The 13464-nt window shown below is 37.5% G+C and overlaps 1 protein-coding gene across 1 annotated transcript in view; it reads right to left on the reverse strand.

Annotated features, from left to right (window-relative positions):
* Positions 1 to 5551: 5551 nt before the first annotated feature.
* The window catches only part of med27 (mediator complex subunit 27), a 69705-nt gene continuing 61792 nt past the window's right edge, over positions 5552 to 13464 (reverse strand). Inside the window, exons 7-8 of the mRNA XM_065248366.2 lie at positions 8629 to 8706; positions 5552 to 6021 (exon numbers count right to left, since the gene is read on the reverse strand). Coding sequence (XP_065104438.1) covers positions 5887 to 6021; positions 8629 to 8706 — 213 coding nt within the window. The 3' untranslated portion in view covers positions 5552 to 5886. The remainder of the gene's footprint in view (positions 6022 to 8628; positions 8707 to 13464) is intronic.

Raw genomic sequence — 13464 nt, forward strand, 5'->3', positions numbered from 1 at the left:
AGCACAAAACTGCACTGAAGAAACTCCAATTTCACATTTTTTTAAATTAAACAATGTTATTTTGTGAATTTGGTATAATATAATGTGTTCACGTGGTTTATGGTTAAAAACACATTATTTTCCACGTACCAAACATTTTTCTAGCTTCAGATTTCAATTTTCCTGAAACGCACGGATTTTGTACAAAACTCATTGATTTGAAAAGCTCTTTGTTTCTGATTGGACAGCTAATCTGTACCTTGTGATTGGCCTGAATACCTCTGACATCAGCAGGAAATGTGACGCTCCTTACCATGTTTGAAAGATTCGCCCACAATGCAATGCCAACAGGAGTTAACTTACAAGCTGTGAGTCTGAAGTGGGAGGAATTATGATAATGTCGGTCTTGTCTACATCACCAATCCCAGGAAGTAAACTGTTGCCTACAATCCGTGTGTTTCCGTGTGTAGTCCAAGAAAAGAGATTTACGTTGGAGATGATAACTCGCCTCATCGATAACCTTGGGGTTTGTACCTTGTGCATATCGTTAACATGTATACTAATACACACTTACACAACAAAGGAAATGTAAAATTGCGAATCGTACCATGGGTGCTCTAACATTTTTAGCCCTAACTTCCTTTCTCCAATATTTAAAGATCCATTATGTAGATTTTCAACGGCATCTAGTGGTGAGGTTGTAAACTGCAACCAACGGCTCAGTCCACAGCTCGCCCCTCTCTTTCGAAACACATAGAGAAGCTACGCTAGCTGCCACCGGAAAAACACGTCATCATCTGAGACAACATAGTGACGAAACGCGCTCTATAGAACAGTTTGCTCATTTAGGAGCTACATGATGCCAACTTCCATGTAAGGGTATATGTAAATAAAAACGACTAATATATATAGATGAGATAATATAGATATGTATATTGTATTGCATTTCTGTCAAGAGACCCTTTTAAAAGTTACACACTGCACCTTTAATATAACGCTCTCTTATAAAATGCATGATCAAGTCAATCATCACGTAACATTTTACTAAAACCATGACTAATGCTGGCACTACTTTGTGCCTGGACTCTGATCGTGTTCAACTCGAGCGCATGTGAAACTTCTCACCATCTGCGATAAGCTGGTAAAAATTCTGTCTGCATAAGTGCTAAAGTTTTCAAGCATCTGATGCATAGTAGGTCTTGTCACCAGTTCTAGTGGGCGGTGATTCAACATGCCAAGAGGGTGAGCTCCATCATTTCAGAGCAAAGCGTGAATCTTAGCTTCCCAGCTAAGATCAATGACACATCAGTGCAAAGCGACATTTCTGTGCCAAAGAATCGTGCGTCTGGATCATTGTGCGTTTCTGTTCTTGTCAGCGCTCAAAGATGAATTGAGATGTATACATTTTGTGAGATCCATTAGTGAAAGCAAAAACCTAAGCCTGTGGAGAAATCAACGTTTAAAGCCCTTAAACCCAACGATTACAGTTTCAGGTGCATGTGCAAATGCACCGAGCATAATATAAGATAAGCAGGAAACAGATGGAACGTGGATGTGGACGGTGGTGACTGAACATGGTGCCGATGTACACACCTCCTACATAAGCCGGGACTGTTAGCATGGAGATCTTCCAGAACATTCTTGGCATCGAGAGGATCTCGTCACCATCTGTCTCCCAGGACAACCTCCCAACATAGACCTTCTCCGCCTCCCGCCACCCCTGCGTTCTCATCAGCACGCAGACACGAGGACGACTGTCAATGAAATTCACGGGCACGTCAAGGCCTCGAGTGAGCAAATACGACCATAAGACAATTGTATGCGGATCATCTGCACCACCTGTTAGGTCTACGAAAACAGATGACTGCGCGTTATTGTTAACAGGAGACGTCCACTTCGCCAGACTTGTGTGAATCAACAGGAAAAATGACTAAATCCAGACACAATGGAATGAAGCTAGTGATGAAATCACAAGTTTCGGTGTGAATGATTCATTAGTATCACTAATATACATTAAATCCAATAAGGTATGAAAAGTATATGTTTTCCCTTATGTCCCTACTATCTTTACTTTAAAAGCTTTGATAGGATAAAAAAATACAACAGGACAGCCAGAATTAACCATGAATTAAATTACACACATCACCTTAAAAGTTAAACGAGTGACATTGAATTAAGACCAGAATATTTTTTCAACGTACACTGAGGCAAGGACAGGGAATACGCAAGGCACCTGGTATAGAAATCAATCATTAGCGGGGGTCGAGGGGCGGTTATTATGCATTCATCTGGGAGCGGGTGGGATGAGGTGACGAGGAACAGTTAATGAGGACACGGACTGGAGACGGTGAACGGCCGGCACGGCGGGAAACATCACACATTCGGCACAATTATAAAGGCACAGTACACAAACATACGATTCAACACCAGAGGAGGCCAGGCTGCAAAATGTGCTGATAGAGTAGATGACAGTCTAACAAATTTTTTATAATAGGGGTGCTGTTTTGGTTTGGTAAGAAGGACTCGTGTCCAGTTGTTCTTTAAAGGGATAGTTCACGCAAAAATGAAAATACTTGTATACATTTTCTTTATTCTGCTGGACACAAAAGAAAATTGTAACCAAACAGATTAGGGGCACTATTCATTTTTTCCTACTATGGAAGTCAATGGTGCCCCAGATCTGCTTGGTTACAAACATTTTTGTGTTCAACAGAACGACATTTAAACATGCATTAATTTCTTTGTTCTGATGAACACAAAAGGAAGATATTTTGAGAAATGTTTGTAACCAAACCGTTTGTGGACCCCATTCACTTCCATAGTAGGGAAAGACACCATTTTACTAAATGGGGTTCATAAACGCTTTGGTTACAAACATTTCTCAAAATATTTTCTTTGTGTTAATCAGAACAATTAAATTTATATAGGTTTGTAACTTACTTATTCTTATTATTAATTTAGCTGACGCTTTTATCCAAAGCGACTTACAATTGCTATATATGTCAAAGGTCACACACCTCTGGAGCAACTAGGGGTTAAAGGAATAGTCTACTCATTTTCAATATTAAACTATGTTATTACCTTAACTAAGAAGAGTTGATACATCCCTCTATCATCTTAGTGCGTGCACGTAAGCGCTGGGGCGCGCTGCGACACTCCGATAGCATTTTGCTTAGCCCCATTCATTCAATGGTACCACTCAGAGATAAAGTTAGAAGTGACCAAACACATCAACGTTTTTCCTATTTAAGACGAGTAGTTATACGAGCAAGTTTGGTGGTACAAAATAAAACGTAGCGCTTTTCTAAGCGGATTTAAAAGAGGAACTATATTGTATGGCAGAACAGCACTTTTGGGAGTACTTCAACTCGGTGCAGTAACACCCTCCCTCTCTCATTATGAAAGGGAGAAGGGGAGCGGATTTTTCAGGATTTTTGATTCACAAACTTTTAAGGATTTCAAGTACCCGTGGGAACCCTGATACTAACCGGCATCGTTGCTTGGGTTGCGTATGTTTGGGGGGGGTCTATCAAAAGAAGGTCCAGATTCTAATGGGGTAGGGGTGTGTTTGTTCAAGTGATTTCAAAAGTCAACATTGACTATCAGAAATCATGCACCCCACCTTTAAGGATTAAACAAGTTCCCTTTAAAATTTCAGTCGTGACATTTAATTGGGCACTAAAACCATTCAATATGCCATAACAGTCTGATGAGACATACAGTATGCTGCTGAGTGAGATCTGAAGGCAATGATGGTTTCAGTCGATCAAAGCAGATTATGAAATGATGCGCAGCTCCTTGAGTTTTTTTTTTAAATCTGTAAATACATAATAAAGGTGAGAATACAAGCCTGCTCAGCAGGTTTAAACATTCAAGCCATGATTTAAGGATCAGGGTTTGGATGATTTAACAATAAAAACTCAGAATCACCCTTTGGGGCCTTTCAAATACACAGGTAGACATAAAACAAAGATATTGCAGAAAAGAACCTTAGCTTAAAGTAAGTCTATCTTGACAGGTTTATACATTACCGCGGTGGTTTCCCAGACAGTGTTTAGGATAATCCAGGACAAGGCCTTAGTTATATAAGGACATTTAAGTAGTTTATACAAACATATACATATACAAACATATGTGGATCTTGACACAAAACAATGCCACGGATATATGTTAAGATTAGGGCTGTCACAATGATTAAATAATAATCTAATCACAATGATAAAAAAATAATTAGATCAAATAATTGCTATGATTTCAGATCACCACAATGACTGCACATCTCTCAAAAAAACACAAGGGGGAGCTGCAGCGCCTGTATAAATGATGAACGATCAGATGGCGCTTCTTAACTGACAGTTTAAAGAAATGCTGCAAAACTTTGATAAGTAGTATGAACTGCCAGGCAAAACAATCATTTTCAAAGGCAATTCCAAATTTAGGGAAGTGAAGGATGCTATTCTTAAGGATCTGTAAGGAATTGATTTTTTGCATTTACTACAGACATGTCGTTCAGTACTAATATAATCTTAGTAGGATTGGCTACTATTTAAGGCCTGATCTGGTATAGTCTGATGGCATTTTTACTTTCAGTTAATTTTCACGCACTTTATTGTGTTTATTTTTTATAAAGAATTTTCCGTTTTTGAAAGATATATTCATTAAATATTTTTTAAATATGTGATGTGTATTAATATTTACTGCCAGGTAAACCTTGCTAAAGATTTAATTTAAATAATCACAACAATGTGTGAAAATTATTTCATGAACAAACAAAAAATGTATGAGAATTAAATGTCAAAGCAATAAAACAGACGATTAATCATCATAACCGTCAAAGCCCTAAAACAGCAATTAAACATCATAATTTATTAGACAATTAACCAGAAGACAAATTTCATAATCATGACAGCCCTAGGCGCAAGGTGTTTTTAAATTAAGGCTGCTAAAAACATGCATTTTAGTCTGGGACTAGGATAACCACCCCTATGTCTGGGATACCACCCCTATATGATGAATGTGATTTTTACTTGAAGACCTAAAATAAGGTATTTTGTAAAAGGCCAGGGGTCTGAGAGTGACTTCGCATTCTCGTGTTTACAACAAATATGTTCAATAATTTAACTTGTATATGCATTGTGTCATGGGCATAATAGAAGCCATGTCAGGCAAGGTTAGAAAACAAAAGTCAACTTCCCAAACAAACACATTGATTGAGAGATTTTGTCATCGTTATGTAAATATTGCATGACGGGAAACGAAAAGCAACTGTAATTTCTAGGTCAAGAACGTTCTAGCAGCTGTGTACTTTGGACAGCAATGTATATTTTATGAAAAGCACGTACATTTTCAATTTTTGTGTAGTGGTTTCTAAACATCTAAACACTAAAAGGGCACAGGCACATTTAAAGCAAAAAAGAAAGTTTATGCCAACATTTGTGAAACACTAAATGAATGAATAAATAAATATAAATATTATTATTAATAATTCTGGTATGACCTGATGGAAACACCCACATCTCTTGTAAACATTTACTACACAACCATGAGACAATTTGAAAAAACAAAGCAAATACGGTTTATTTATTTGTAAAAAAAAAATGCATACATGGTTTTCAGAGACCAAGGAACAACTTGCCTAAAATACTGAATATTAACATTTGTGTGCTAGAAAATATTTTCTCATTCTTTACATTTCCAAACACATTATTCAGTTTTTTTAAGAAATGATAGAAAGAAATGATATCTATTTGGAGAATAATGTTCATCTAAGAAATGTGGCAAGGCTGTCTATTTCAACAGCAGTCCATATTCAGTATAAATACAAAACTGTTCACAGACAACCGGAAGGACATGGAAAAGTCTCATTTTCCAAGTCAAGCTATGAAATGCTGTGCTCGAGAGGCGGCGTCACTGTCTGCAGGTGTCATGGAAGGCCTCCAGAGTTCGGAAGTCCCTCCATGTCGGAGGAAGACCCTCCTGCAGGTACTTGCCACACCGCTGACACGGAGTCTGGAAAAGCTTAATGTAGCTTCTCAACCAAGTCTGGGGAAAAAACAACAACAACCGAACACCTCAGCAAAATTATTTGAGTAGAGTGTCACAATGCATTCTGGGATTGCTTTGTTTATGTGACCCAGCTTTTATAACCCCAGCTCAAGTCATTTTTGTGTTTTAACGTTTTCTACAAAAAATTAAATATTGAAATCAAACTTTGATACTCCAAATCAAATCAAATCTTTAACGCTCTCCCCACCAGCATTTTTTTTTTTTTAAAGTTGCCAGCCAGGCCAGCATTTTTTGATTTTCACAAAAGTTGACAATTTATGATATCAAATGAAAGAACAGACCCTCTGCTTAAAAAAAACCCTATATGCTATCTTCATTTGTTCTCTTTTTATCACCTCTTAAATATGGGTAGGTTTCTTCAAAAATACATAATTTTAACTCTTTCCCCACCATTGACGAGTTAACTCGTCAATGGCGGGGAAAGAGTTAACTTGTCAATTAAGAGAAAATGCTTCCCTGCCAATGACGAGTATTTTCAGATTTCCGCAATACCGCTATTATCCACCAAGTTCCGGAAGGGCAATCGGCTGTATGTCCATGTAAGTTTTGAGGATCGCTTTGCATCTGATCTCTGTCAAAAGTCCTTCAGAAAATTGCAAATCTCAGCTTTTTGCTCAAAATTTGGTGTTTTTGAAGAAACCTACAAATATTTGAGAGGATATAAATAGAAAACTAATGAAGGTAGGATGAAACTCTTTTTTTTTGAAAGCAGAGGGTCTGTTCTTTCATTTGATATATTTATAAATGTATACATTTTGTTTATAAATTTTAAGAAAAACTTCTAGAAGGCATTAAACTTTTGTAAAAAAATCATGAAAAATGCTGGCGGGCAACTTTTTTAAAAAACGCTGGCAGGGGAAAAGTTAAACAAAAAAGCTGAGATAATTGCATATAAATTGTTTTTGTTAGAGATTAAATTCGATTTTTTTTTTTTTTACTGTTCCATCAGTGGATATTTAAGTGTTTTATAAGTTGGGTAAGAGTGACACCTAGTGGATAACAGCGGAAAAATAAATTGCCGTAAAAACACTTAATTGGCAGGGAAGAGGTTAACCTGGATTTCACACACAGGGTCACATACAGTATATGCATATTTCATGAAATCTTCGTCGGATAAAGAACTATGTAACTTACAAGGCAGCATACTTGTCTGCCTACATTAAATTGGTAGTGTGTGTCTTTAGTATAATACCCTAAAATCTATGGGCCTATCAGAGTCACTGTGCATCCCAAATCTGAGAACGTCCGTAGCGAAACAGTACCACAGTTGTGAGTCTGGCCTCATTACTTTGACATCAGTATTGTGTAAACAGCATGAGGTTTTTGGGGTCTCACAGCAGTCATAACTAGACATTGATTAACAGCAGGAGAGGTACGGCTGCTCTCCTCTCTAACTCCACTCCACCGGCCTGTTCGGCACAGCCGGAGTTCACCTGCACCTGTCAGGACGAATTGACTTTCCTAATTCATCTACTGGCCCAAACCTCTCTTCACCGATTACTGTATTATTCATACCCCAATTAGCACATACAAGTGTGTACGTGACCCTGTTTACATATGCTTATCTGTAATTCTGTCTGCAGGAATCTATGCCGTATGGGACAAGATTTTGAGTACTGAAGTGATAATAATAACCAAAACACATGTTTATGGTTGTATCCTATAGATGCTCCCTTGTTGGCTAGCTGACAGTCTGCGACTTAACAGAAGGTGTTGTGGGGTTTCCATTCAAACGTGAAGCTAATCTTTACAAAATTGGCACAAAAAAAGAAAAACAAAGGAATGCAAATTACTGTAGATGCATTTCAAGTTGTTTGAGCGAATGGCTAGGAACTATACTCTCAAACTGGCGTAATAATCGGTGACTTTGCTGATAGCTGTAGCAGGCGTAGTCAAATTACGCACTGACCGAAAATAGTCCCCTTGGTTACTTTCAATGGCAGGGGACTATTTTCGGCACTGCATAATATCACTACGCCTGCTGCAGCCATGTTACATCAGCAAAGTCCTTGATTATTACGCCAGAATGAGAGTATAGTTCATAGCCAAATCTGCCTAGAAAATCATAGCTTTTAATTTTCCGTCGGTCTTAGTACACGATGTAACTACAGAAGAGTCAAGTTTTAAATCAGAAAAATATTGAAACTCTTTGGTTATTTGTTTTAGGCGCGATGCTAATGGTCTAATCAGATTCAATGAATTATGCTAAGCTATGCTAAAAGTGGTAGCGCCAGACCCGGAGATCGGCTGAATGGATTCCAAAACGGTAAAAATCAAATGTTTAACTCTAGGGGAGCTGGAAAAAAAGTATATTTTCAAAAAAAGTATAATGTCCATTTAAAGACAGATCAGACACAACACTGGACACAAAATTTACTTGTAAAACATTTTATACATTTTTTTCTAGGGTATTCCTAGTGTAACCCAAATTAAATATAAGCTACTGTCTTGTCTTGTGTTTAATAAATGTACAAGCAATTTCTTATAACGTGGAAACACAAAATAGCCAGAGGCCAAATGTAGTAATTGCATGTAATCATTATTGCAGCATGTCTAATTTTAAAGGCAACATACTGTACGCACCATAAAAGAGCGAACCACAACATCAGGCATCTGGGGAAGCTGGTAGTGCAGAAGAGCTGTGGTTGCATGATCGGTGACCTGAGAAAACACAAAAACCAACAGAGAAACGATTAAGGCTGAATTATAGGACCAACGCCATAGCCTCTAAGCTACACATCTGTTTTCATATTTACTTCTGCATGGTTGTCGATGTGCAAATTACACATTCAGATGAGTCCACAGGCATGTTACTGGTTTATATACACAATATTAAAGGGATTGTTCGGCCAAAAATGATATTAAACCCATGATTTACTCACCCCCAAGCTGTCCGAGTTGCATATGTCCATCGTTTTTCAGACAAACACATTTTCGGATATTTTAGAAAATATTTTAGATCTTTCAGTTGATTAAATGTAATGTTACGGGGTCCACCCATAGTCCACGACCTTCAAGTCCAAAAAAAGTGCGTCCATCCTTCACAAATTAAATCCAAACGGCTCCAGGATGATAAACAAAGTTCTTCTGAGGGTAATCCGCGCGGTGTTGTTGTAGAAATATCCATATTTAAAACTTTATTAACGTAAATAAATACCTTCCGGTAGCGCCGCCATCTTAGACTCCTCTGTATTCAGGAGAGAGTATTAGCGTAGTGTACGCACTTTTCTTAGTGACGTATGACAAATTCGGAGGGCGGGGGCACAGAGCAGCAGCAGAGTAGCCTCCGTATGCGGACGCGACTAAGATGGCGGCGCTAGCGGAAGGTATTTATTTTCGTTAATAAAGTTTTAAATATGGATATTTCTACAACACCACCCCTCAGAAGACCTTTGTTTATCATCCTGGAGCCGTTTGGATTTAATTAAAAATTAATAAAAATTAATGTGAAGGATGGACGCACTTTTTTTGGACTTGAAGGTCGTGGTCGTGGACCCATAGGTGGACCCCGTAACATTACATTTAATCAACTGAAAGATCTAAAACATTTTATAAAATATCCGAAAATGTGTTTGTCTGAAAAACGATGGACATATGCAACTCGGACAGCTTGGGGGTGAGTAAATCATAGGTTTAATATCGGGTGCAGTAATATTATAGTAATATGGGGAGTAGTCAGGAGTGATGATGATACTGCGCGCCGAGGTCGAAGTGCTGCAAACTAAGTGCTCTTCCGCCATACAATATAGTTCTCATTTTTATCCGCTTAATAAATCGCTATGTTATCTTTTGTGCCACCATACTTACTTGTGTAACTACTCGTGTAACAGTCTTTAAATAGGGAAAACATGGAAGTGTTTGGTAGCTTCTAAATTCATCCCTGTTTGGATCCTAAGGAATGAATGGGGCTAGGCTAAATGCTAACACATTCACGACTTGCTGTACAAAGATTAAGTGCACGCATTGAAAAAAGATACGCATGTATTAATTTGTCTAAGTTGAAGTAAGAACATAGTAAAATATTGAAAAACAGTGGTGTTTTCCTTTAAACTGATAATGTGTGGGGTCTTGTAAAAGCGTAAAACAGGTTTCTATAATAAGTAGATTTTTGATAGTTATCGGTTTATTCTGTGCATGTAAACACACTCATTGTTTACTATGCAAAGCTTCCTATCTTAAAGTGCGATTTCTACTTCTGCATAGGACCTACGCCATCGATAATGTGTAGCACTGTGTAGCCTGACGTGGTAAATTTGAGATATTTCCAAATGGAATACTGAATGAGGAAATACAGAGGGCGTGGCTTGTTTTTCAATGGGAATCAATTAGATCTAGAAATGTAGACGTTTCTCAAAAGTGTGTCACTGACAAAACAAATATGGTATACAATTTTGATTTTATGTGGACTTTAATTGTCATCAAAAAAACCTTACTGTCTCTAAACACAGGCTCAATTTACTTGAACTTTTTTGCTCTTTCTAATAATTTTAGAGTAAAATATGACGTGCACACGTCCTCCTTGACGGGTTTTGTACGATTAAACCAAACACATGGGCAAACGCTTGAATAAATCTTAATTAAAGTCCATTTTCAGACCTATCTACTTACACTCAGATTAACTCCAAAGTCCAATTTTACAGACGAACACCATAACCTTATTACTTTCCCCAAAATCCCATCTTCTATTACTAATGTAATTATAGAAAGGGAATAAAACCCGAACCACTTCAATCTCCAGTTACGGCTTTATTAGAATGCCAGCATTGACCAAAGTACTCTTGGGGAAACCGTACAGTTAATACTTCTCTCAACAGCGTTGCATCATGGGACACAACTCAAATGGTATCTGTCACAATGTGAAAAAAACAAAAATTTTATAAACACAAAATAGGATTTGGTGCATTAATTAAGTGAACACAGAACACTGGGATAAAGAAGTGACATCCGGGAGGGGAAGATGAGAGGCGGCCCGTCCCCCCAGTCTGAGACAGCCAGGCTCTAGTTAGCGTTCACAGCCAGAAAAATAAAAGAAATAAACAGGTCGGTCCTTTGATCAGATCGTGCAGATGCGAGCAGCACCGTTACAATGCGACTGGCTTCTCGCAACCTCTCTCTTTAAGTTGCAGGCAGCCCGTCACACACGTTTTCTTTCTCCTTTGAAAGGAAAGCAAGTTTCTCTCTCTGTCTCTTTGAAAGGCACATCGGCATTACCCAAAGTGCCTCTGAGACTTACTGCTCTTTAATTCCAATCTAATGAGATTCTGGGAGGGTGAAGTGAAGGCAGTGAGCCCAGATGTTTAGGGGACTGTCAAATGAAGAGATTTGGAGTGAAACGAAATAAAAAGCATACGGACAAAAGACGCCTGATGGATGAAAGGCAGTGATTGGCAGGAGAAAGGCGACTATATATGCGACTGTCAATGAAAGAGAGATTTGATCTTAATAGGATATATTTGATGAGGATTCATGGACATGCAATTTAAATGCGCTTATTAATTTATTGCACTGTGAGACTTCAATCAGAAAGACAAGCGCAGTGTCATTGCATGACCACGCCAATATTCCCTTTGACATTCTCTAGATAAAAAGACAGACATTTTAAAATACAGTGGTTATCAACTGCTTTTGCATTATTTAGGACCCAAATTTTGTAAACACGAGCAGGATATATGTGTGTCTATATTTTAAAGTGAAATTCAAACAGAATAAGCTGTGATACTCTTGGTGTGAGTCATGGTCACAACAGTGCTTTGGTAACACTTTAAGGTTCATTAGTTAACATTAGTTAATGTATCAACTAACATGAACAAACCATGAGCAATACATTTGTTACAGTATTTATTAATCTTTGTTAATGTTAGTTAATAGAAATAAAGCTGTTAATTGTTGTTCATGTTAGTTCACAGTGCATTAACTAACGTTAACAAGATTTAAATAGAGTGTTAGTAATTGTTGAAATTAACATTAACCAAGATGAATTAAAAGTTCATTATTAATTCATGTTAACTAATGAAACTTATTGTAAAGTGTTATCAGTGGTTTAAACAAGCAGCTCACCAAGTTTATTGTAAAACGAAATAAATGTAACTTTAATTACTGAACCAAATCAATGTTTCAACTATTGCAAGATGTTAAAAGATGCAAAAAACTTCATCCAAGTTACGGTCATTATTTAGCAAGATAAATAGAAAGCATATTATTGTAATTTATTACACAGCTCTCTGGAATGCTTGAATCTGATTGGTCAGTTGAGACATTTGCATTTGCAAGTAATAACACATAGCCGGTACTACTTGTACGAGTAAAATCGCTCCGCGCCAATAAAGATCAATAAAGATTACTGTTTGGCGCCATCTTGTGACAAACACTGGACAACCACGACAAGACACAGACAGCTACTGAGACTGAACTTGACCAAATAGAGCATGACAGCTACGAAGCCAACACACACAAAAATACAGAATGGGCATTAAAACTTCTCAAAGACTGGCTAAAAGAGAAAAAAATGGAGACAGACAAGTATGAAGCAGAGGATCTTAATAAGGTATTACGATCATTTTATGCATCTGTGCAAAGTTTCGCGGAAGGATAAAAATGTTAATTTAAAACAAATATGCCAATAAAATGTTTCAAATTCATATTCATGTCCGGTTTTTTTCTTATGTGACAAGTTGCCGTGTAATAAGCGGGATAATGTAGAGGCCGCTTCGCGTCGGGTCCTGATCACACTGTCGGGGCTTATTTCCCGATAACTACCGGCTGCCTCTATCCCTTACGTAAAACATTATTCTATATGCAATATACTATATATGAGCATAATTTTTTTTACTTAAATATATATATATATAATCTGATATTTACTTACCGGTATGTCTAAAATTCTATGTATGCCTTCAAGAAAATCAAAATCTACCTAAATCTGTCATATAATGCCTAAAAATGGTTTGAAATGCACTAAGGTCCATTTTCTCAAAAAGAAGGGCAAGCAACATGTAAACATGATTTTTTTGGGTCAAATCAATTCAAAATGTCGCACCAGATCTACTGATCACACTGGTCCATACTGAGTTTCATATCAGTCCTTCCAGAAAAACGCAGAGTTTTTTTGTGATTGTTGCGGGCAAAAATTCTTGATCTGGCGGCACGTTTTCTTAAAAAATGCGATGGAATATGTGGATATTTATGCAATTTTATGCAATGAAATTGCGGGAACTTGCAGGAACTTTCAAAAACTGCAGTTTTTCAATGATGTAATCACGTCCCTTCATATTGTTCCCATGTCAACAGGGGACATGGCTGCGCTTGTGTGAGGTAAATGCAACATTTTTCAACTTTCTGCTAAGATATGTGATTTTGCAACAAAAATGCGAGGTTATGAAATCATGCAAGCCCAGCATATTTTGCGTACTGATATCTGAA

Source organism: Paramisgurnus dabryanus, chromosome 11 (assembly GCF_030506205.2).
Source record: "Paramisgurnus dabryanus chromosome 11, PD_genome_1.1, whole genome shotgun sequence".
NCBI lineage: Eukaryota > Metazoa > Chordata > Actinopteri > Cypriniformes > Cobitidae > Paramisgurnus > Paramisgurnus dabryanus.